Consider the following 24,932-nt stretch of genomic DNA (forward strand, 5'->3'; position numbering starts at 1 on the left):
TTATCCCCGTGTTGTTCATATATTTATTATGACCTGTCGCCTGCTGCTTGTTTGTAGAGAAAAATGTGTTGTGTGTGGGCTCACCGAGTGGTCTATGACATTGATATTTCATGCAAGCCATCTGCATGCCCACTCTATCCATGCACTTACTCAAAAGAAGTTGCAAAATACTTCTTTACTTCGTCATTCTCGAAGTCGGGACCGCAGTCCCCCGGCATGTCCTCCACTATCCATCCGTTCCCTCCATTTTCCACCAGCTCCCAGGATTCCAGATCCTCTGAGACATAAATCCACAATCAAGCTTTTTTTAAGGAGAATCTTAAAAGTCACACAAAATTTGAATTCTTTCCAATCTCAAAAGCCAAAGACAACAGGAATGTTTTTATTCACACATTTTTATCTTAGCTTCTTATACACTCACCAGCCACTTAATTAGGTACCCCTTGCTAGTATCAGGTTGGACCTTCTTTTGCTTCAGAACTGCCTTAATCCTTTGTGGCATAGATTCAACAATTTACTGGAAACATTCTTCCAAGAACTACCGAGCTGTTAGACTCCTTGGTTCGTGTTTTAAGATCGGTCAGTGGCTAGCCGACATCGCTGCAAACCTCTTTCTGCTGTTGTATATGGGCCAGTCCCCACACGGGTTGGCGCAATGCGGTCGGAAAGCACTGGGAACAGTGCAGCCCGGTTGACAGTTACACCGGTCTAGAGGGTCCCACGGACCGGGAAGAGGGAACAGTGACCACTTCAGTCCACGGCTCCATTGCGGCAATGTCTGGGCAGCCTTTGCCTTACAGTACGCGGTGGCCGGGTCTTATCGAACCAGTCCTGTTGCACTACTAAGGGGCAAATACACAAGTGAATCCCACCCAGCCTCTATCAGAAGGACTCCAGCACTCGCGCGACAAAGGGCAGGCGGTTTTCCATACGCCGCACGTCCCTGTCCATCCTTTAGATGGGGATTTAGTGCTGGGCTCTTCTCGCTTCGCTTGCCGCTACTGAGGAAATCTGGGTTAGTTTATTTTCCTCTGTTTAGTAATATGCTACGTAATTCTAATAATATGGTAATGTGGTCTCATCTGAGGTCGATCGCACATACAAATATCATGGTCATCCTCCATTAAACAAAAAAACATAGATGGTCCTGCCAAAAAACTTGGAAATAATCCAAAGTCTAAAAGCTACTGTTGACTTTGAATAAGATACAAGAGCAGTCTAAACATTCACTTTTCTGAGGGTAAACTCACTCAGATCTTCCTAAAATGTTTCTATACATTTTTTCTTTAGATTACAGTAATAATTTACTTGTGAAAAGTCACATCCTTGTTTTTTTATATGTTTGCGCTATTGTAGCACAGCACAATGGCATCCAACTTTGCATATGCAACAAGCTAGCATAGCAACTCTAGCCTATATAACTCATTGGACTATTGTGCCCGATAATTTAGCCAGTGAGGGTAAATAAGTTGAACTATTGGATCTTTATCACAGACCAAAAAGTTTGGTACAGTAAAGTTGTACAAACATTTGAAAAATAAAGTTTTAAATTCCATATGCAGAAACAGGTTTATTTAGTATTTGTTTATGATCAACTAAGAATGACAGGTTGAACACCCTTGGTCCCAGATGTGTGAAAAAAGTTGAATGGATGAATAATCTTTCGGTATTTTGTCAAAGAATTTCAAAATATGAGCATTATTTTAAAAGAGATGCTTTCAAATCTTTTTTGTACATCAGTAGAGTCTCGAGTTATTGGCCACAAATTGAAGCCTGAAATCTTTAGCTGTGAATTCAAGTCAAGTCTCAGTCATAATCAGTTGGTGTGTCTGCATCCCCACCAATGAAAGAATACTAAAAGAATACTTGTTTTTGTTAGACTTGACAACAAAGTCCTTGGTGTAAAACAAAGAATACATATACTCAATGCTCAAGTTCCAAAACTTGAGTCCCAAATATGCATGCATAAAGTTTGATACACGCTTGTAAAGACATATGATTCAAAGTAAATGCCAAACTCAAGTTGCCTTCGAATTCAAACCAGAGTCTCAAGTCCAAGCCTCCATCTTATTTAAAGAGTAAAACAATCACTTTTCCACTTAACTACCTTCTCCACAGGGGTTTTTCAGCAGATTTCTGGGCATGACGTCATCAAGTTTGTAACAATCTGTACAGAAAAAAAGAAGACAGACATGAGTAGACTCCTATCCGCAACAACTGCTGTAGTCCTAAAGCAAGAAAACAAGGACACAAAATAACGAAAGAGTAATGGTAGTAGAGACTTTTTATGTTTTAATGATTATAAACACTCATGGTGTATCATGTGGTCTTCCTCCATTTATAAACTGTCCAGTCAGATGCCTCAAAAAAAGTATGTGGTAAGCCAATTTTTATGGATTGCGTCACACTCACTCGGCCCAGTGCACTAATACAGTCAATGGCTGAGAGCAAAAACTCCTGATTGACAAGACTTGTGATGACATCATTCATTCGCAGTTTTTGCTAACTCAATGAATTTGTTGCCTAATTCTTTTTTAATCTTCTGTCTTATCTACCTCAGCTCTTGTTATTTTTCTCCCATCAAAAATATGATGGGAGAGAATTTTTGAGAACAGGAATGCATATCCATGATAATCATGACCCCCTCAAGTTTTAAAAAATAATAATAAAAAAAAAAATCTCACCAAGACAAAAAAAAACCCAATAGAATGGTAATAGAAGTATATGGTATTTCAGTATATTTAAGTTTAAAAAAAAAAAAACTTAAATATACTGAAATACCATATACTTCTATTACCATTCTATTGGGGTTTTTTTCTTGGTGAGATTTTTTTTATTTATTTGAAAACATCTAAAAATCAAAGCATCCCCTTGAAATGTTTTTTTTTTTTTCCAGTAAATCGCATTTATTCTCTTTTCCGTCATAGATGGACTTCCTTTAAAAAATAAAAAATAAGCTAACATTATTGTTGACTTGGATGATCTATCAGCTATGTTGCAGAATCCAAATACTAATTCCCTGTTTGCTGACTCACAGTACAGCACACAAACCAAAGTCCTGGGCTTTTATCTGCTGAATGGAGGCATCAAATGGGATAAAAAGATGCCAGACAAAGAGCAGAAAAACAGTTGAGGATGACTGAACATTTTTCTGAATGCTAACCGGACCAAATACCAAATTTGTTCTTCATTTGAGCAATTTTAAGATCCAGACACAACAACAGAAAAATAATAACAATAAAGTGTTTATTTTTATGAACGAGTACACGCGACGAAGGTTTAGTTTGCAGACTGACTGTTTGCTGCAATGCTCAAACAGCTGAGTCACTGTCGACTCAGAGGTGAAAATGGCAAAGCCATGCTCTGATCATGCAGCACATTCAGCCCTTTAAAAACACAGAAGAAAATACTTACAGCAAAGAACCTGGTCTGACTCCCCTTCCTGCAGTGAAGCTTCTACACAGAGAGGTAATTTTGTCACACACAGATTTTTATAGACGGCAGACACACACACACACAGACAAAATGCTAGTCATGAAAGGGGGTTGGGCAGAAGAGGATCTGCTTGGCTACCCTCTGCAGAATCCAGAAATTCATCAGATACACAAAGTCAGCACAAACATCAGAGCGAAAACCACAACAGCAGATAAAGAAAACATGCAGCAGCATTTTGTGTGGTACAAGAGGTGAAATGCACATAGTTCGCTGTTTGATGTTAAATTAGAATTCCCTTGTAAAAGCCTTTTTCAAATCAACCTTGTTTTTTTTTTAAATAAAAGTTTGTTTTAGTTGTTTGTTTTTTGTCACTTCTGAATTGTTGTAAAAAGACAGGAGGTGAAGTGGGTCAGCATTTAGCACAGCACAGATCATTACTGCCTTTCACAGAGGTTCGGTTCTAACATTTCTTTTGTGTCAGCAAATTTGGGGGCCGGACTGCATGCATGCATGCACTAGTGCAGACTGCAGCAGCAGAGCTGGTTTAGTCCATTACAAAAAAATTAGATTAATGTGGATGCAGCAGCTCTTGTAGCTGGTTTTGTAAGACATATCCAAAAGGGATCTCTGAGTATGAGGAACTGAGTCAGCAAACTGAATAACCACAAAGGGAGTTGTCCTGCTCAATTTGATGAAAAACTGAATCAAATTTACAACTGAAGGTGAACCAGAGTTCGCTTCAGTCTGAATGCACCCAAGCAGACTCAAGTTTTAGACCAGAAACCGCTCTGACCCATCTTTTGAGGTGGTCCCAGTTCAATTCCAGACTGAGCTTCGGTTTGCTTTAAGTTTTTCTCAGTCTGAATAGGCCCTATGCTCGGAGTGGAACCAAATACCACTATCACCAGGTATTAAGGGATCTAAACACAGTAGAAAGGGATCCACAATGATCCACAGACAAATGTTAACGAAGACCCACGAAAGCTCCATATTTGGTTGGATAAATGCAGGCTCATAAAAACACTTTTAACGTAATAAATTTGAACATCTATATGTCATATGAACACTGATCAGTGTACGATCCAGTGATCCAAGCAGGTGACCTTTCTGTTAAATATAGCATAAAAATGCATAAAACATTTTTTTATGAAAAATAAAAATCAAATATCATATTTTGGACATTTCTATTCTATGATTACCTTTTTCTGTGTGGGTTTTCAAATACAGCGAGACAGCAGCAGGTGAGGCAGCAGCAGCTGTTTAGGTTGCTCTCCAGATCACCTCCCCGAGTTGGTTGATCAGGAATAGAGCAAGCAAACACAGGTCAAAATTACCCTTTTAATAAAGGATTGGATCAATGTTGCACAGAGCTCTGGGTGGTGTCAGCATCACTGCAGCGACCACACCATGTGTTCAAACTCAGGGGTTTATATACAGAACTCGGTGTTCTCTGGTCACCCAACTCACAAAGAAACACCTGGTAATACAACTGGTCACACGACTACCCTCCCAGTCCCCAGGTCATGAGCAGATAACACAAAGTTATTAAGTGGTCCTGCTTCTACTTTATCCTGTTTGACTGGTCTCTTTATGTATTTCTCTTTTAGGTATATCTGGTATAATCTTCCACTTTAAGCTCTCAGTAGTCTTCCAGCAGAATTCCTGGAGCTCTAACTCTCTCTGCCACAAGGCTTGGTCACATCCAGTTTTTCTGGTGCAGCTCTGCAACCCCTCTGTTAGCCAAGATTATATATTTCCCAACAAACCCCAACAAATGAGTAAATCTTTTGCACCTTCTTAATGTCTAAACTCCTAAACTCAGATATTTGTGGAGACACGTCACAGGCAGTGATCTCTTTTGAGACAGACAGACTTATAAAACTGAAGAAAGAAAAGAAAGACTTGAAAACAGTGTTTCTTCAGAAAGAGCAGCACACAGACTTTACTTATAAGTAAAAGTCAGTAAATTTTGGTGATTTTTTTTCATGCTACTGTTTATATACAGAAGAAAAATGCTGAAATAAAATTTTAAACAACACACTTTAACTGTTGCTAATCAAATGGTGAATAAGCTGCTCTGTAGGGTTCATATGTTTGTAAATCTGACTGATGACATCAGTGCCTCACCAGCCATGAACAGCATGGCACGACTGGTACCGTCTTAGCCGTTTCCTCAGTAACAGCCTTGCAGCATACCTCTACTGTTGCAAGTATGTGTTGTCCTGACCACAATGCAGACGTTCAAAATTGGTTAGCGAAGTAAAAAGTTTGAATAACTGAACTATTGAAAAGCATAGGACCTCAGATATACTCAGTCACATGCTTTTGTTTACAAGTCTTAATTCGAAACAGAATTGTCCAGTTGAAAGGCAGTCTGACTATATACCAAATGCAAGGTTCAGGATTCAATCCGGTCTAAATTAAGCAGACCCAGTCCGGACCAACAGACTTGTATGAATACAACCTAAAATTAACCTTATATAACCATTTCTTATCACATTTAATACAGATTTTTTCTGAGGTCCCAATCTCATTAGCAAGATCCAAACTTCCCTCAAGAACCCATTGGATATACCCATGGACCCATTTTTTCTTCCCTGTAGTGCACCATCATTCCACTAGAGGCAGTAGAAGGGCTTTTCCTGCTCATTTCAAAATGAAATGAAATTTAAAAAAAAAACTTTTTGGCGGGAAAAGTTTAGCTAATTTCAAAACTTTTTGGTGAAAACGACTCATTAATTGTAAGTCATATTTTTAAATCACAACCTACTAAATTTAAGGAATACAAAATTTGTTGACAAATAATTTATAATACCGTTAGACCACGTTAAAAATGTGTGGATCAAATTTGAGGTGATTGGGAAATGAGGTGCCTTTCCTTAGCACTCATGTCCATGTTTTTGTATCTCAAGCTGAAAAAAGTATCGTAACTGATATCATCTATATTTAACCCATAAAGACCCAGAGCCATTTTTCCTTCAAAATAAAATGATGTGGAATGCACCACAAACCAAGTGGATCACAGAACCCATTTCTGATATTTTTCTGTTACACTGATGTCACCATAGGTTCTTATGGGTTAAAATTTACATTGCTTTTACAAAATAAATTTCGAAGGGTTTAAAAAATATATTAATTTTGTACTGGATCTTTTCTGCTCAAAGATGTTCCAAAGACCTTTTTTTTTTTTTTTTGTTAACTCTGGATTTTAATTTAGTGGTCGGAGCAACCGCTATAGCAAATGTAATTAAGGCATATAACCGGGGTGAACGACTGAGACGGAGTTGTGGAGTTGTGCTTATTTTACAAAATAAAACTAGAGTCAGAGTCAGATAGGTAGAGAATACATAAATCTGAATTAATAGAAGTTAAAATTGTATTTCACAGTGGCTGTTGGGCCACTTACCCTTTCTCCTACTTATATCAGAGTATGTAAAACCTGAAAATGAACTCTAAAGGTCATGAGTGGTAGTGGTCAATACCAATACCAGTCATTATCAAATGGTCAGTTGGTATTGTTCAATACTAGTCATGACCGGAAAATGAACTCCAAAGGTCATGGCTGGTATTGGTCAATATCTTCCGAGAACAGAGTCATATGAGGAAAGACGTTCTGCCAATGTCCAAATAGGATTTACCAGAAGAAAAGTGTTTTGTTCTGATGGTGAGGAGGAATGGACAATGGACAAACAGGCATGTCAGAAGGTCTAAAAAAGAAATTGTTGGCAGAAAGCAGGGTCTTCTGTGCCTCCATCTCTTTGTCTGCTTAGCTTTTTTCCTAAATTTTTCTGCTCTCTTTAGAGCTGTGTTGTCTGACTTCTTGTACTATAATAAGTTACTGGATTTCAGTTCTACTCACAGACTCGCCAAAAGTGAACAATAAGATTGGAAAAAAAGTTGCCTGGTGGAAAGGGTCCGAATTTGGCATTACACTTTAAAATATTCAGTCTGCAGTATCTGATCCGAGCAGTGCTTGGTTAGTTGATAGAAGGCCCGATTCTATTCATTGTGGGTTTGTCATTTTTATTTAATCTAAAATCATTCCCTACAGAATAAGTTCTGGTCAATAATTTAACAGATGCCATTTCCTAAAATATATTTTTACAAATGTCTTTAATTTAACACAGCAATGTGAAACTGGCTGCAATAGCATTTGTTTGCCGAGGACTGTGATGTTTAAATGAAAACTAATTACATTTTTTGGTATATGTACATGTCAGAATGCACAAAGTCGGACACCCAAAGAGGAGCACACCGAGGGTTAGATATACACGGTTTATTGAAGCTCAAGGTGGTGTGAGGCCCTGTGAGGTGATGCACAGGGGAGTCTGTAACAAAAACACGAGAGTTATTTTAACTCAAATGGAGGGAACAAAGTACAGGTGTAGGTACAACCTGCAGGTGAGTTGACTTTGGGGATGCCAATATGGAGATTGAGGGCAGCAGGGAAATCCAGGCCAGGGTCCTACATGTGGGATCCAATCCAGAAATGCAACAAACCAGGGGAACAGACTTGAATCAAAATCCAGGGGCAGAAAAAGAGTCAAAACCAGCAGAGCAGGCTTGAGCTAAGGCAGAAAGCGCAACAAACTGGCAAAGTGGAAGAGAAGGAGAGAAGTTTAAGTAATCCAAAGCTCAGCTGTGTGGAATCAGCAACCAGAAAACAGGAGTAAGCAGGTATGGAAAGCAAAGAGGGCCAAGAAACCCACAGATCCTGACACACGTTTCCTGGAAATTATTCATAAAATGCTTTTTTTAACGTTTTGGTTTGTGGAATTTTATTTTGATTTCTAGAATGTGTTTTTTTTTTTTTATTGTTTATGTGATCTTTTGTTGCGTTTAGTTGATGTGATTTGCACTTAAGGTCACTGTAGATTACTCTTTAAAGTGTAACCAAACCCTAAATTAACTTTTTTTTGCTGTTGACCTCTATAAATGGTGCTTTAAAAGTGCTGTCTGTTGGTCACAGCCAATTTTTTTTTTTTGCAAATTAAAATAATCTTGTTTACTTCTTGAAAATGTAGTCAGAAACAGTCTGTGTGCTGCCCTCTATGGGTTGAAACGAGGTGTTACAGTTGAATTTCATGATTGGTCAAACCATTTAAGTCCTACTTCATGATCTGCAGCTCCAGTAACGGTGTAGGTAGCAGATGTGCTCGGCCTGTCAGATCGGCTCGGGGGCTTGCGACTAGTGATGACGTCACACAACTGTAACAAACGAGTTGGCTAATTTGCAGATTTTCTGTACTGAAACTGACGTTTACAATAAAGTTTATTTTTTAAAAAAGAAAGGAAAAAGTGTTGAGATCTGCTCGGGCTATTATTTATTATTTTGGCATTGACAGCTCCTTCTCTAACGTCTGCTCTCCTCAGTGTTTGTGTAACGGAGCAGAACGTGAGCTGCATATTCTAGCGGGACTTCATCCGGTCCGTGCGACCAGAAAGAAGTTCAACATTGGCAGGGTGTATTCAGATAAAATTACTTTCTTTTTTTTTTTTAATGTGCAACCAACAGCAAGCTAGCATGCTACTCGCTAGCACCCACTTTAGCTCAGACATCATGCTTCCCAGCCTGATTTCTCTCTATTAAAATAACGATCATTGTCCTGTGATGATTCCTCTCGGATTATTTCGCTGTCAAAGTTTTTGCGGCTGATTGCAGATATTCCTTCTCCTTTTGTGATTCTTAACGTATTTGTTCGGACCTCCTCGGTTTTTAACTCGGGAAGAATCCGTGCATTGTTAGTAGCATTGAAGTTTCTGTGTAATTCCCCGTGTCACGTGACAGTGGTCTAATGGTCTGGACCAATCACAATCTTACACGTCATCTATGCGCCAGCCCCCGAGCTGATCTGACAGGCCGAGCACATCTGCTACCTACAACGGTAAAAGTCCTGTTTCTCAGCCCCGCCCCTCTTACCGGATTTTCCCAATTTGACTGTGGGTGGAGTCAGACTCCAACTTCCCTGCGTAGTTACCCTTTAAACTTGTCAGAAAACAAACTTTCATACTCACAGAAGACTTAGGAAGTAAGAATCCATCCATCCATCCATTTTCTTGACCGCTTCTTCCCTTTCGGGGTCGCGGGGGTGCCGGAGCCTATCCCGGCCACTGATGGGCGAAGGCGGGGTACACCCTGGACAGGTCGCCAGTCCGTCGCAGGGCCTCAATCACACACCCATTCACTCTCACATTCATACCTAGGGGCAATTTAGAGTCACCAATCAACCTATGAAGCATGTTTTTGGACGGTGGGAGGAAGCCGGAGTCCCCGGTGAAAACCCACGCATGCACGGGGAGAACATGCAAACTCCACACAGAAAGGTCCCAGCCGGGATTCGAACCGGGGCCTTCTCGCTGTGAGGCGAGAGCGCTAACCACTTGCGCCACCGTGCAGCCCGGAAGTAAGAATGGATTTTTTTTTTTTTTTTACCTGAAGTAAAACCCCTTAATCCTAAAACCATTCGTGTTATATTTGATACATTTCTGAGACCCTTAACTTTATGGCAGAATCCAGGTTTTCCTTAAAAAAAAAAACAACTGTTTATAGCTTGATCCATGTTTTCTGCCTTGTAGTTCATCATTATTCCACTAGAGGGGCAGTAGGAGGGCTTTTCCCGCTCAATTCATTATGGCTGCTTCCAAGAAATATCAAACACACTTTTGGTGGGAGAAGTTTTCCTAAATTTTACAATTCTATGGTAATAATTTGCTTTTTTATAACTTGCTGTATTTATATAATGCAAAAATGTAATTACAAGTAATTCTTTATAACAGTTACATCTTGTTAATGTAAGAATCAAATTAGAGGGTGGATAAATAAGGAGCTTTATTTGAGAACACCCAATATGTTTTGTATCAAAAACTAACTTTTTTGTGAGCAGAATCTTACCAAATCACTCATTATCAAAAAAATTCTGTCAATTCTTTGATGTAGTGGACTTTAACTTTAAGCAATAGCTTCCAGTATATAAAGCATAAATGCTTGAGATAACTTGCTAAGCTTTACGACAGTCAAAAATGATGGAGGGCTTCAGGGAAAATAAGCACGTCATCTGCAAAGAAACGAATGCAGATGAACTAGCTGCACACATCCTCACCAAGTTGTGCCTCCATTTTTGGTTAACTCTCAGCTGATACGTGAAAATAAGCTTGAGTGAGTATACAAAATCTGGATTTATTCTGAGCCACAACATCAATGGGTCATAACACAGTGAATACATTGCATCAAACACACAGTACCTCCCAATATGGGAGAGAAATGATTCAAGTCAAGAAGTTTGCAATCGCGTCAGGTATTTCCTGCAGACAGTACAATACGACACTCAGTAATCAACACTGTGCCATAAATAACAAGCGGTGTCCACTGCGGGCCAAACAACAGAAGGGGGTTTCAAGAGATATCAGCTGTTGGGGTTGCAAACATGAACAAAACCACAAGTGTTTGGAAAGACACAAACTTTAGTGCCTTTTGTTGGCAGTGCGTTCAAATCCACACAGCAGTGCAGATTCAGCTGCCGTCAAGTTTAGTGCAGCACCAGCTATTAGTGCATTCCAGTGATACAGCACCCCTCACTGTCCTTGCTCAAACGGGATGTCTAATCCAGCGAGTGGTTTGGGAACGCAGGGAATCTTCCAGTTCTTTGGAGTAGTTGAAGGAATCTACGCTTCAGAAGACGCCTGGGGTTTGAGTTTGGCCTTTTCCATGGTTGTGCCGTACGGATCGGGACGTTTGAAGAAGCCCATCTGTGGGAGACCATGGAAAGTACACAAAATTAAAACCAGTTAATATACATGGTGTATGTACTGTAGTTCTGGTCACAAATGTAGGATTATTTACATTTTTATCAATTTAAAAAAAAAACTTTTTTGCATTTATATATCCAGTTTTCTTTTTTTGTGTGTGTGTAAAATTATTATTATTACATCTTGAAAGGATGATACCAATGTTAATTCAGCAATATGAAGACAGAAGAAACAGAAGTTTTTGACACTAAAGGTTAGCCAGAACAAGTCCTTGTGTTCTGGAGATGTGCACCTTTAACAGTCAGGCATGGTAGTAGAGGGTAATGATATGGTTTTCTTTGAAAAAATATAAATTTTAGGACAATTAATTAAGCAATCCATTACAAAGTAACAGATTTGACCTCAAACTCTGAGTACATCTCTCAGACAAGATAATCAGGAAACGATACAAAAAAATTTGAGCAGAAGAATGACGAGAAAGGAAACTATGAAAATGATCCACCTAGAACGAAAATACCTAGAACAGTGGCATCTGACCATTTTTAGGCCATGGACCAGTTTACGTCATATTTTCACGGACCATCCGGTGTAAGGTTTAAGTTGCCATCCAATTTTTTTTAAACTTCCGCTTTTCCTTTGAGAAAAGTTAGTTTTCATTCTCTGTAGCTGAATAAACGTCTTTGTACGCTAGATTTTGTGTAGAACCATTGAGAACTGGACTGAGTGAAACACTTCTGCCTCGTGTTCCAAACAGGAAGTGTCTGCTGGAAGTTCTATTTCTAATTGGGCTATGTAAATAAAATTGAATCGATTTGAATGGGTCTCAATGGAATAGTCAAAATATATTATGAAAAAAGCAAAAAAAAACAAATATTTGACATTATGCAGATTGCGTTGGTAGTGCTTATTACCTTGTACAGTAAATATATGAGCAGAGCCAGCAACAGCAGCCCGACCAGAATAGCCAGAATGATTATCCACACCGGAACCAAAAACAGACTGTCAGGTTTACTCCACATCACTGTCGCCACCACCTGCATGAAAGCATGCCCGCAGTTTAGAGCATGATGAGAAAGAGCATGTGCTCAAAAGCAGAGCGACTTACCTTTTTGGATCCAGACGGTTTGAATTTGGGAGAAATCGAGTAGGGCATTTTGGTCACGTTGTAGTGAGCGAAGCACTCTAGTTTCAGCTGCTTGTGACCTCGCTGGAGAAAAGCAAAGAGAAACAACCGTTGGAGGGAAATGCAGAAAGAAGCAGACACAGAAGGACGTTAGCATTTGACAAGAAATAATAATAATTGTGAATTTCTCAAGTCAGTTTTTACAAGTCAGATTAAAGTCTTATGGGTTTGCTCCATGTTTAAAAACAAATCCCACCCTGTTTGGGGTCAAATAAGGATCAGCTAAAAGTGAATGAAACACCAGATTGTAAATTTGACAGATTTTTACAAATTAAAAATCAATTGAAAATTGTTTTAAACTCAAAAGCACACATTGTAAAATGTATAAAAAATAAAATTGAAGGACTAGTTATCCATTCATCCATCTTCTGAACCCACTGAATCCCTTTTGGGGTCACAGGGTTGCTGGAGCCTATCCCAGCTACTGATGAGCAAAGGCAGGGTACACTCTGTGTATGGTCACCAGTCCACTGTGGGTCTGTTTTTTCTTCTTTAGCTTAAAAAACAAACAACAACAACAACAACAACAAAACAATCTCCCACATTCAATCTTTATTTAACCTGTTAAAACATTTATGATATTAAAAACCTGTTCAGCCCATAAAGAGTACAGATTACACATATACATCCAAAAACACCAAGAAAAAAATAAACATATTGATTTCATGTGAACAAAAAGTTATAAAATACACCCTCACTTCCCCTCCACACAACTCTGCAGAGGAACAATCTCGTGGTAGTCAAGAAAAAAATAACATTCAGCTAAATCTCTGTATTTTTAAATTATTTTAAAAGTTTAACTGTGTTATCTTCATGATGTTTTTACATTCTAATTTTGTCATTTTAAACTGGCATCACTGTGAGATATTATACACATTTTCAGCCTCCTCTGCCCTAAACTGCAGTTTAGATCTATTTCCATATTCCTACCACTGATTGGCTTCAGGTGTTTAAAAACTACCCCTCTCCCAGAAACTACTTTTAAAATATGCGTAATATATTTAAGAAAACATTTTATAAGAAATGGCTTCAATTCTTTTTACTTTTTTTCAGAATTCTTAATTTGACAAGTGTACTTTAACTAAATCCTGAGATTAAAGTTCCCAATTCTGGGCTGATTTTATATTTTAAACATTCATGCTGTTTGTTTCTGAGAAAAATAATTTGGTGTAGCAATTTTCCTCCAGCAGAGGGCAGCACCTCCCAGCGGGAAATTTTCCATTTTTCTTTTTCTGCTCTGAGAGCTTTTGTTTCTCACCTCCATGAAGTTCTGAGTCCAGACTCTGGAGCGGACAGTCAGGATGACGCTGCCCCCCCTCTGCATGACGCCGACGCTGCAGTTCAGCTCCCAGCACTCCACGGCCCCACACGACTGCACAGACACAAGGTCAAACACGGATCAAAGTGAAGTTTGATTTGAAATGTATTCATCCTTCAAAATCTAACATTAGTTGTTAGGGACTCTTGTACAAAAAAAGAGTTCTAGTAGTTAAAATGTGAAGTTTGTCATGAAAAATATATTTTTTTTATTTATTTCTTACCTAAATTAAAGTCTCGGCAGGAAGAAAACTCCTTTTTCTCTAAGAAAATTGTTGATATGAATCTTTTATCTGATCACACCAGCTGTGGTTTTTCTCATCTTTTATTTATTTTTGAAACAGATTATAGAAAACTTAATATTTTCAAGTTTTGCAGATGAGCCACTGATTAGTGACTTTTGGACAAGATCAAAATTATAAATACTATAAAGAAAGATCAACAAACACTACATCCAACAACTCAAACTCTCAAACAAAGTTTAAGATAACCAGAAGATAAAAAGAATTTAGAGAATTCAATGACATTCTACATACTGAGGTAAAATATCTGAAGCGTCTGACCTAATGCATCAGTAAATCTCATGAACAAAAGCGTTCTGTCAGAGTGAAGCAGCGAACAGAAACTCATCAAGCTGTCATGTAAAGTTATTCAAACAGATGACAAACACAATAGAAGACATGTTTCAGTCTCAAAGAATTACAAAAACATTTCTGTAGCCTTGAGCCTCCAGAGAACCATAGTGAGAGTCACTACCCACACATGGGTAAAAGAAAACAGAACGTGGAGAACCGGTCCGGCGTACCCGACCAAAATGAGTCCAAGAACACCAAGAGGTTCCATTCAGGAGGCCAGAGAAGAAGCAGAACGGCATGGAAAGAAGTGGAGGACTCGCTTGATTTAGCTAAAGTTCATGATTGGACGTCAGAAACTAAAACTGAAGAGTTGAAAGAGAAAGCAATAAACAAAAGACTAGTTTCATATGAAACATAAAACATCTGGATCATCTTCAAAACCTCAGTACAATTAATTTATGGACTGATGAGACAAAAAAAGAAACTTTCTGGAAGCTGTTTGTTACATCTGGAGTCAGACTAATACAGTTTTAGGGAAAAAAAAACACCAGAGCAACAGTCAAACATGGTGGAGAAAGTATGATGGTGGGGAGCTGCTAAGACCCAAATGACTTGAAATAATTGATGGACCAAAAAATTTGGTTTTGACAAAAAACTGTTAAAAGCATTCTCCAGGAGCTCCGGTTTCCAAAAAGATGCTTCATAGGTGAATTGGTGGTTCTAATTGTCCCTAAGTGTACGTGTGATTGTGTGGCCCTGTGAGAGACTGGAGACCTGTCATGGGTGGACCCCGCCCAGGGCCGACTCTGTCCTGAATGACGCCCAGGGTGAAAAGTGACAATGGCGCCGCCCTCTCCCCCCACCCCAACCTATCTTAGACAGCAGCAGCAGCAGGCAAAATTATTGATTATGTCAAACTTTTGAGTTACTTTATTTATGTTTATAATTGTTACCATTATCTATCTCAGAAGAAATGAATAGTATATTAAACTGGTAAAAATAAAAATAAAATAATTAATATAATAGCTTAATCATTGCAATCTGGCACCCCCCTCCAGAAGATGGTGCCCTAGGCAGTCGCCTATTCCCTGTCCCAGTAGCCGGGACAGGCTCCATGAAACCAAATGGATAAATTCAAAAGCTGATTTTTGCAACGGAGCAATGATCTAAATAAAGCAGCAGATAAGTTATTTTTGTTTTATTTTTGCTTCATTAATAGGAAAACAATGTCCACCCCAATCTGGTTAAAAAAAAAAGTCTATTTCCATAGAAAGTGACATTTCTGAGCTTGCAAAGACTACAATACAGAACATAGTTAAAGATTTCCCACCCCTTAGAAAGTCCAGCTTTATTTTGAAATGTGCATCACTAACCAGAACAAGCGATCAGTTTAATTAAATCAAAGGCAGAGCTGTCTGCGTGTCATAAAACAGGAGTGTGCTGCACTCTCTGATGTCTGTTCAGAAGGGATACACACCAACGAGTTCACAGAAAAAGAAAATGCAAATGACTGATGAAAATTGTGTTTTTAGCATGTTTTTCTCACAATATATGTCCTCCACATGATGGAGGACATATATTGTGAGAAAATTAACCTAAATTGCATTTCTGAGTTTTTCTTTATTTAAATTGTTGTGAATCAGGAGCAGATGAAAAAATGTTTAAAAAAGAGCTTTTCGTTAAATAGAAAATGTGTTGGGAGGGTCACAAACTCAATTTTAAATGTTCCAAATAGATTCATGTACGTCTTCATTTTTCCTCATCTGATCTGAGATCTGGCTCAAAACTGTACTGTTTGATAGCTCCAATATCGGTCACCATGTTTGTTGCACCGGTAATGTTAAGTTGGGGATATGAGGGGCTGTAAGCTAGCGGGATAGAGTGTAACATATTTAAAGGTAATGGACGGGCAGGATGGGTTGCTCTGCTTCAATGATCCAGCCCAAAATTAAGAGGTGAATTACCTAATGAATTACTGCAGAAACTGTCCAAGGAATTGACTTTTTTTATTATTATTATTATTATTATTATGGCTTAAAATGGCATAATCTCAATTAAAAGACCACTAGGAACACCTTTACAATAGATCAATAGATCTTTATGCTTTCATCAATACCAAGGAACCAACCAACACTCATTATGTAGGGTTAGTGTTTGCATGATGTTGGACAGTTCAAATTCCCATTGATGACAGTCAATTATTTAACCATTTAAACCCACACTGAGGACTGCAAACTGAACCAGAACCAGAGTTCTGACATTAAAAGTTATAAATGGATGGAAGTGTAGAAGCTTATTTTCTGGGCTGGAGTTTCTCCTATCAGCTCAACTCAGATGAACACCCACATTCCAGTCATTGATGGAAGCCCCACAAACACAACACTGTAAATCATAGAGGTAATTAACTTCATTTCGCAGGCAATTAGAGTGCGCAGCGGCAGACGCTGACCAGAGCTCATCGCATCTGTCTGCATTTCCTCTGTGGGAAGAACTGATCTCATCTGGATCCAAATGTTTACCACACAAAGCTGCGAGTCCCAGTGACTCTGCTGTAGCGACAACACAGTTTCATGAGAACCTGGAGGTAGTTCAATACCCAACACGAGGACAGCAGTCCTCATTTTTTAAGAGATTTCAAGCTTTAAAGTGGTTGTTCGTTTTTCCATGGCTGTCCCCATTAAATTAGGGCTCCCCAACCTCTGGGCTACAAACCAGTACCGGTCTGAGGCCAAAGAAGTTTGAAGTTTAAACCTTTAAATGATCATCAACATCAACCAAAAAGAAATGGGCTGAAGCATCATGCTTATCAAAGCCCATCCAAAAAATACAACTTACACAAAGACTGGGAAATAATATGCTAATCAGGGGTCCACAGCCGTCGGGATGCAGACCGGTACCCTAACCGGACACTGGTACCGCGTCCTGAGGGTTGGGGACCCCTGATTTAATGAGAACAACCAGCACATCAAACAAAACGACGAGTTAGGGACACCCAAAACGTCAAATAGTGACGTGGAGGGAGCCCGAACCATACGTCCATATATGAAGAGTTGGGAGTGAGAATGAGTAGGAATGATCCATTTTTAAATTCATGTCCTATATAAGGCTCACCAAACTATAAGGAGTATTACGCCAGACAAGAGTCAGACTTTCATTTACTGCATTCATAGTGGCTCAAAAACTTGTTTGTAACATTCTACATGTTAGCAATGTTGGCCACATTAGCAACATTAGCATATTCACAATAGCTGTAACCCCCAACTGTTTGCAACACCTAAAAAAAATAGTGATTCAGCTAAAGCAAATGTTATTGTGACTATGCTAACTCCTAACTTTGTTAGTAATACTTAAAGAAAACACTGTCAGACACTGCTACTGTTAGCGTATATACAATAATTTTGCAATTCAAAAAAATACATTTTGACAGAGCGCCATGTACCTCTCAAAGTCGTTTCAACATTAGTAAGCACAACAAGAATTGCTTTTTTATATTAAGGCTTTTTAAGTGAAAATTGGGTATGACATATACAGTACAACCCATGTGTTTTGTTTTTTTTTTTTTCTTGGACAGAGTGGCGTTAGTTTATTAAAAATTCGCCTACCAGTTGTGGGTGGGACCATTGCCGCAGTGCACCCCCTCCCTGTTGCTGACAGCTCTCCCGCTAGCTTACAGTCCCTCACATCTCCATTCTAACGTTTATAAATATTGGAGCTATCCAGCCATACAGTTTTGAGCCTGATACCAGCTGACAAGGAAAAACAAAGACGTACATGGATCTATTCGTCCACTAGTGGATGCATCAGAATCGAGCAGAGAAAGGAGATTGAGTCCTCTCAGCGTATTTTCTATGTTGGCGCATTTTTTGTATGCTCCTGATTTAAATCAATTTCAATAAAGAATTATCTTTTTATATGTCCTCCATTATGAGAAAAATGCCATACAACATGTTAAAACATGATTTTCACCAGCGTGAGTCTTTGAGAGGATGCATTGTCAGGTGGGCGTTTGCAGTTCTTCAGACTCACGTCATGACTGATCTTCAAACAGTCAGAGTAAAGGGGCCTCCTCAGGTATTTATGGGGCACGTTGAGTTCCTAAACCAGTCATTTAGCTGTCCTCTAGAGGTGTGCATCAGTAAATAGAACGTGCTTTTAAATAAAAGCCAGTAAAAACAGGATTTTTTTTCCAATTGACTATGACTCACCAAGTTTCCTCGAGCAGCTGAGGGGCTTTTTCGGGCCTCCCTCCTCTGGATGTCGTGCTCAGACTTCACAGATGTGAGGCTGTTTGGAGCTGGAGGCTGGAGCTGCGTTCAAGAGCAAAGGCATTGATCACTGGAGCCAAGAAGAAAGCTGTCAAGTTGTTTGGTTGGGCGTGCTCACCTTGAGTTTCAGTGGATTGAAGGTAGTTTTGGAGGAACAGCTGAGCGGCCCCTCAGTGATGACCTCTGCAGGGTAGAGCAGCCTGTGGCCCGTCGCTCTGAGGAGACATTTCACCTCTAACCTGGACCGACTCACCACACTGGGACCATTATTCACCAGCTGTAAGGGAGAAAAAAATGTAAATGGAGATGCTGACAGATAACAGCATGAACAGGAAAAGTACCGCTTACCTCATAAACCTGCAGAAGCTCAGGGCCGACGTCTCCCTCCTCAACCAGAACGGGACGAGCACTCCAGTCAGAAGGGGAAAAAATAACTTTGTCCGGCCGAGAAACGCTGCCACAAGATTATCATGTTAGCTGCCATCACAATAGTTAGGATTACATCAGATTAAACTTGTTGCTGGAGTAGAAAAGGAGGCCTCACCCCTGAAGAATGAGATCAGCCTTGGCAGCAACCTTCAGCTCCAACACGACCACTTCACTCTCCGAGTTATTAGCATTTTTACTGCAAAACATCCGCAAGAAAAAAAACAAACAAAAGTAATGATAGAGTTAAATTAAAGCTGGGAAAGTGCTAATGATGCATACGTTTCCAAAAGCTGTATTGTTACACTCAAAATCATCAAATTTGTCAGAAATGCCCTGATCAGATTCCTTAAAAAACTAACTTTTTTCAAAATAGTGGCTTTTGAAATGCTTTTATCTCCATAGCAACCATTTTATTTGTTGGTCGCCTGGGAGTGACAAACACATCAATGTAATTTTTGATAAAATCGGCCGAAGTAAATTTTGGGATTTCCTTGACAACCAAGGTTTTTTGTTAATCGCAGCCCTGAAAATGTGAAAATTGCCAAACTTCACACTTTGCCACAAAATGGCTTCCAAGCAATAGGTCCCGTGGCCATCCTTTGATAATTTCAAAACTTCTTTTGAGTATCCCTGACACATGTCTTGGTTTCATTAGATTTTTTTTTTTTTTCCTTTTAGTGAGTCTTTAGTTGGACAGTCTGCCTGAGTGACTTTTTAACAAAAATCAAATCAAAATTGATAGAATGTGCATGAAATTTTTGATATTCCAGTTCTTCAGCTTTTTGGACAAGTCTTCACATGATTCTAGGATACACCTACAAATATTTAGGGTGCTTTTGCCATGACATCATGCCTTGACTTTTGAGGACAGTCTTTCTTGAGTTTTAACACCCTGGTGACTTTTTCATGACCATAAGCTGCAGCTCGATTGAGCTTAAATGTGCACGTTGTCATAGTGACATTATGCCTTCTACTGATGTTATACTATATGTTTTTTCCAAGATTAAGGCATAATCCAATTTCAATGAGGGATTTAAAATGTTCCCATGTTTTTGGAAAGGTAAAAGTAAGTTTGCGAATAGTCCTCCTTGTACTTTTGATGTTTTTCAATAAAACAACAATTTTAGAAAAGTTTAGGTTAGTTGAGTTGGTCTGCAAAAAAAAAAAAAAAAACTATGATTGCTTTTTCACATTTTCTAGGAGATGTTATAAAGCCACATTACTTGGTACAACTTGAGAAATATTATTTAGAATCAAATATTTACCTTAGTCCTATTATTGTTACAACTTTTGGGCCTTTTGATGCATCTTGTACTTTTTTAAATAAAGTTTAAAGTGATAAATTGTCACTTATTCAATATTTTTTAGCATGAAAATGAGCACATTAGCTCTTTTGATCATACTTCAAACATTTAATTTAGCCTCTAGCATTCAGCTCAGCAGTGTATGCAGCTTATATTAGATTTGTGCAATAATTATTTGTCTTAAATTTGTTGATTGTATTAAAATCCTTTACCAAAGAGGAATTTTTGCATTTTTCTAAAGATTTCTGTTAATATGTCCACCTTATGTGTCTCTTTGGTATTATCGATGAGAAGCATTAACACATTTTTACAAGAGACTGACTTCTCTGTTAGCAGTTTTTACGGTGCCTGATCACAGCTGAAATATGCAAACTTTTGGAAGAAACAATCAAGAAGAATGTTATTTTCATTTAAGTTCAGTGAACATCTTAACCAAAGGTTAACTCTGAATCAAAGACTTACCTGCGTACTTGAAGCTCAAACTTTACAGTGTCATCAGAGTCTTTCGGTCTTGGAACAGTGAAACGAAGGCCGGCCCACAACTACATACAGAAAATGACCATACATCATGATGAACAAACAGAAATACAGAGAAAATAGTTAAGATTTCCTAAAAATCATGGACTAAGTGGTTTAAAACAAAAGATAATTAGAATACAGACTAACTTCATTCATTCTAATAAAACATTTTTTCATTTAATTTTATTTTCAAAATCAGCCACAATAACTACACTTTTAGCATTGTATGAGTGAGCTGCAGAAACAAGTAAAAATCTCAATTAAATGAACAATGATGAAAAAAAGAAAATAGACACACCTAAAAATAAAACATTGGCTGAAAAATGTTTGAGAATAAAAAAAAAAAGTTAAAATATGGATTAAAAGTCTTTGACAACATTAGGAAATGAAAACATCCTTAAATCATGTTATGAGTGAATTATCCATGTTTGCTCTTTCCACTTCCTTTTAAAGAAATTAATTAAACTCTCTTTGACAACCATATTTATTGGATTTAATATAATATATGTGTATAAGGGAAAACTGGGGCTTTTTTTGATTCAGAGCAATTATGATTTCAAAAGATAGTATCATTTTCTTTTTATTTATTTTCTGATCAATTTATGATTTAATTTCTAAAAAATATTGGTTTTATTTTAGTACTTTTCATTTATCGTCTTTTTCTCCATTGTTCTTTGAAATTGCTTAAAATGTATCAATCAATAGATCAAAAAATTAAATTGATATGTGTTTTTTTTAAATATTGTAAAAAACAATGTCATCACAAAATACTGTGTTTGACAAAATTACACTTTAGTGGCTGGTAGTCTAAAAGATTCTTAAAGATTTGCTTTTGAGAAGTCTAAGAAGACATTTTACAAAAACATACAGCTTCATTTTATCTTATACAACAACAAAAAAAATGTCAGGATACAAGTGTGCTTGATGATATCCCATCACCACTCTACCTCATGGAAGAAGGATTTGTTTGGGTCACTGTTAAGACATGTCGGTTCTACACACATCACTCATCCTGATTTTTTGCTGAAACACAATGAGGGATTTTCTGGTTCTTACGCTGCTTCCAGACTTCATGGGGTTTCCCAGATCACACACCAGATAGCGAGTTTGGTTCTCTGTCTCGTAGCTACACGCCAGCTGAGTCAAACTCTGGAACAAAAATACACACAAAAATCAGATTCCACCAGCCATTTATGAGTAATATTTGAACAACACAGCTGAACCAGTGTTGGGATATTTCCGTCTGGCCTTTCTCACCACATCGTCGCGTGCTATCCCGCTGTAGTCAGCTTCTGGAGGAAGAACAACATAGAGCTCAGCCTCGTAAGCCCCTCCCTCCCCCTTGTTGCTGGCGTTGAAGGTCAGACTCAGGGTGTTTTCATCCCCCAGGTAAACCTCAGACCTATCACTGAAAGAAGAAAACAGGAGAAGGGCAAAAGATTTTTAAAAAACCACTCAGATGAAAACTGTGTTTTTTGCATGGCCTTTTTATGATGATAGAGGACACATGTTAAGAAAATTAGGATTAAAAAGGCATTTCTGAGTATTTATTTTTTTAAATTTTTGAATCGGGTGCAAAATAAGTGTACTAGGGCAAGAGTCTGGCAATACAATACGTATCACGATGCACATATCACGATATGTCACAAATGTTACACTAATTTATTTTTTTTTTAGATTTAGGACTTCATAAAAAAATATCTGAATATGTATTCACTTTTCACACAAATAAAGTCATAAACTTGTCTTGGTGTGGTGTAGAGCTGCTTAAAAAGGCTCGGAGTGCTGTGCTAGCAAGTAGCGGTCCGGGGTTTAAATGGAAAACAAAGGTAAGATGCTGAACTACATTTTTGCTTATGCATAATTAAATATCATCTTGACAGCACTTTAAATCCATACAAGTATCGCAATATTTGACTGAATCGATATCGTCTTACAAACCTACAGTATACCCCATTTATTATTTACCAATAGGCAGATTCAGAAAAAGTCACTTGTACAACATCCACTTTACATCCAACAAATAGTTCTTGGTGAGCGATCCAAACACTTCTCCTGGTAGCTTACTTTCAAAAACCATAAACTTTTGACCAGGATCAGGTCTAATCTTGGATAAAATAAAAGTTAAATCTAAAGATATGCAATCCGTATCTCTTTGGAGGAGTTGTACGCAGACTCTTTAGAGTTTTTGCCACATTAACATGAACTATTACCAATGATTTAAGAGTTATTGCTTTCTCAAGTGGTCAAATGAGTCTTTTAAGGCGTGCTCAGATGCTGATTGATAGCTAGATGTTTGACTATTTACTTCGTACCTAACACAAGTCTTACCCACAGAGGAATTTCGACTACATGAAGTTATGAATAATGCAATAAAGCCAAACCTCAGCAACAGACTTTTGATGGGGGTCTTGTATTTCAAGCATTGCTTTTCCCCGTCTGAAAGAGAACATTTATCTGCAGCTGTAAAGCCGACTGAAAACAGCATGGCTCCACTTACAGACGCAGCTCCGTCTGAGCTACCTTTGCTACTGCTGCGCCTGTTTGAAGCCGTGACCTCGACCCCCCTCATATGAACTGTAATGAAAATCAGAGAAGGACAATGCATCCCTGTTTCTGACGCTCCCTGAAGGCCACTCTCCCCCGATGTCAGTCGGAACCCAAAATGTGAAAGCAGTGATTTGTCTCCGGAAACAGACCCCCGCCGTGTTCCGTGCGTTCACAGTGACATCCCTGTGTGCCGACACATTTCTGGTGTTGTGATAAATTCCTCTGACACGCTGCGACTCCGACCCTCCCCCGTCTGAAGCGCGGAAAAGGGGGTGGTGGTAGTAAATCCACGTTTTTTCTCGAGAAGAATGAGGTAAACTCTGGATCTTATTTCCATCTCCCCACCCCCCTGTTTTCAGATGGTCTGGAAGCAGTGACCCCACACTAGCTAAGATCACCACCAGATGATTTTGATTAAGCCAGGGCAAGTTTATCAAACAAGGGGGGTAAATCTGCTGCGTCTTCCTCTACTTTGGTGAAGGCAAACTCTGTTCGGTGAAGTGCTGAATCATCCGAATGAGGTCCCAAGGCAACAATATGTGCAGATCTTTGAGTTTTCATGGGAACTATGATTATATTTCTGCAGCTAACATAATTCACATGACTGTGTATAATGCAAAACACTCCTTCTGACAGATATGCTGGCAGTGAGGAGAAAGCCAGAGCCTGTTTACACGGTGATCGGAGGAGACATTGATAAATATTTCCCCTGTGTCTTTCTGAAAGCAAGAATACATCACTAATTGAACAGACTTTTCAGCCACTGACCTGATGAACTCTACAGAGGCAAATCAAGGAGACTTGAAGACTCTTTCAAGTCATCATTCAAGAGTAAACAATGTATAAAGGACATATACTATTTGAGTTATCTAATCAAATAAAAAAAATCTGAGACCCCTACTATCTCATTAGCATGACCAAAACTTTCCTTAAAAACTGATTGTATATGCTTTGGTCCATGTTTTCAGCCCTGTAGTGCATTATCATTCCACTAGGGGCAGTAGAAGGCCTTTTATTGGTCAAGTCAAAATCATAGGTCAAAATGGCCGCCTCCATAAAATGTTAAGGACACTTTTGGCAGGAAAAGTTTTGCTAATTTTTTTAAAATTTTTGGTGAGACTAACTGTCATTATTTTCTTAAAAAACTAATTGCATATTTAATAGAGTACAACATTAGTTGAAAATTCAGTTATAATGCAGTTACACCATGTTAAAAATGTGTGGATCAAATTTGAGACAGTGGGTAATTAAGGTGGGATTTTATTTTTTATTTTATTTTTTTGCACTGTCAGCTTGAATTGTTGGAAGCAAAACTTACCAAGTTTCCAATGTATTATAACTGATATTACCTAGAACTCATAAAACAATGCTATTTCAATTTTTTGGATTTCAATGAAGGGGTTTAAAAAATTGAATTTAAAAAAATATTGAATTTTCTGTCAGTTCTTTGATGTAGTGGACTTTACAGGGTTCAATCACCAATTATGTAACTGCACTGTGTACACTCAGCACAGGCTCCCCCTCCACAAGGCTATGTCCTGGGTACCCTGCTGATAACACTGATGACCCATGACTATGTCATAAACCTTAATGAAAAAATTGCAAAGTA

General features: G+C 38.4%; 2 protein-coding genes and 1 long non-coding RNA gene across 3 annotated transcripts in view; all 3 read right to left on the reverse strand.

The window, feature by feature from the left end:
* fbxo2 (F-box protein 2) overlaps positions 1–3,567 on the reverse strand; it is a 5,932-nt gene extending 2,365 nt beyond the window's left edge. Inside the window, exons 1-3 of the mRNA XM_024270816.2 lie at positions 3,415–3,567; positions 2,108–2,167; positions 151–277 (exon numbers count right to left, since the gene is read on the reverse strand). Of these exons, the coding sequence (XP_024126584.1) occupies positions 151–277; positions 2,108–2,144 (164 nt within the window). The 5' untranslated portion in view covers positions 2,145–2,167; positions 3,415–3,567. The remainder of the gene's footprint in view (positions 1–150; positions 278–2,107; positions 2,168–3,414) is intronic.
* A 4,129-nt stretch (positions 3,568–7,696) lies between these two features.
* Positions 7,697–9,587, reverse strand: LOC118598735. Its single transcript, XR_004947829.1, has 2 exons — positions 9,451–9,587; positions 7,697–7,900 (listed from the first exon to the last, which is right to left on the reverse strand). It is a non-coding gene; the product is annotated as an uncharacterized LOC118598735 (long non-coding RNA).
* A 263-nt stretch (positions 9,588–9,850) lies between these two features.
* Positions 9,851–24,932, reverse strand: part of LOC112145770 (integrin alpha-5) — a 54,605-nt gene continuing 39,523 nt past the window's right edge. The window contains exons 20-30 of the mRNA XM_024271212.2: positions 22,031–22,181; positions 21,830–21,922; positions 20,717–20,796; positions 19,066–19,146; positions 18,870–18,975; positions 18,640–18,798; positions 18,462–18,563; positions 13,623–13,736; positions 12,287–12,388; positions 12,093–12,215; positions 9,851–11,181 (exon numbers count right to left, since the gene is read on the reverse strand). Coding sequence (XP_024126980.1) covers positions 11,098–11,181; positions 12,093–12,215; positions 12,287–12,388; positions 13,623–13,736; positions 18,462–18,563; positions 18,640–18,798; positions 18,870–18,975; positions 19,066–19,146; positions 20,717–20,796; positions 21,830–21,922; positions 22,031–22,181 — 1,195 coding nt within the window. The 3' untranslated portion in view covers positions 9,851–11,097. The remainder of the gene's footprint in view (positions 11,182–12,092; positions 12,216–12,286; positions 12,389–13,622; positions 13,737–18,461; positions 18,564–18,639; positions 18,799–18,869; positions 18,976–19,065; positions 19,147–20,716; positions 20,797–21,829; positions 21,923–22,030; positions 22,182–24,932) is intronic.

Source organism: Oryzias melastigma, linkage group LG5 (genome assembly GCF_002922805.2).
Source record: "Oryzias melastigma strain HK-1 linkage group LG5, ASM292280v2, whole genome shotgun sequence".
Taxonomy (NCBI): Eukaryota; Metazoa; Chordata; class Actinopteri; order Beloniformes; family Adrianichthyidae; genus Oryzias; species Oryzias melastigma.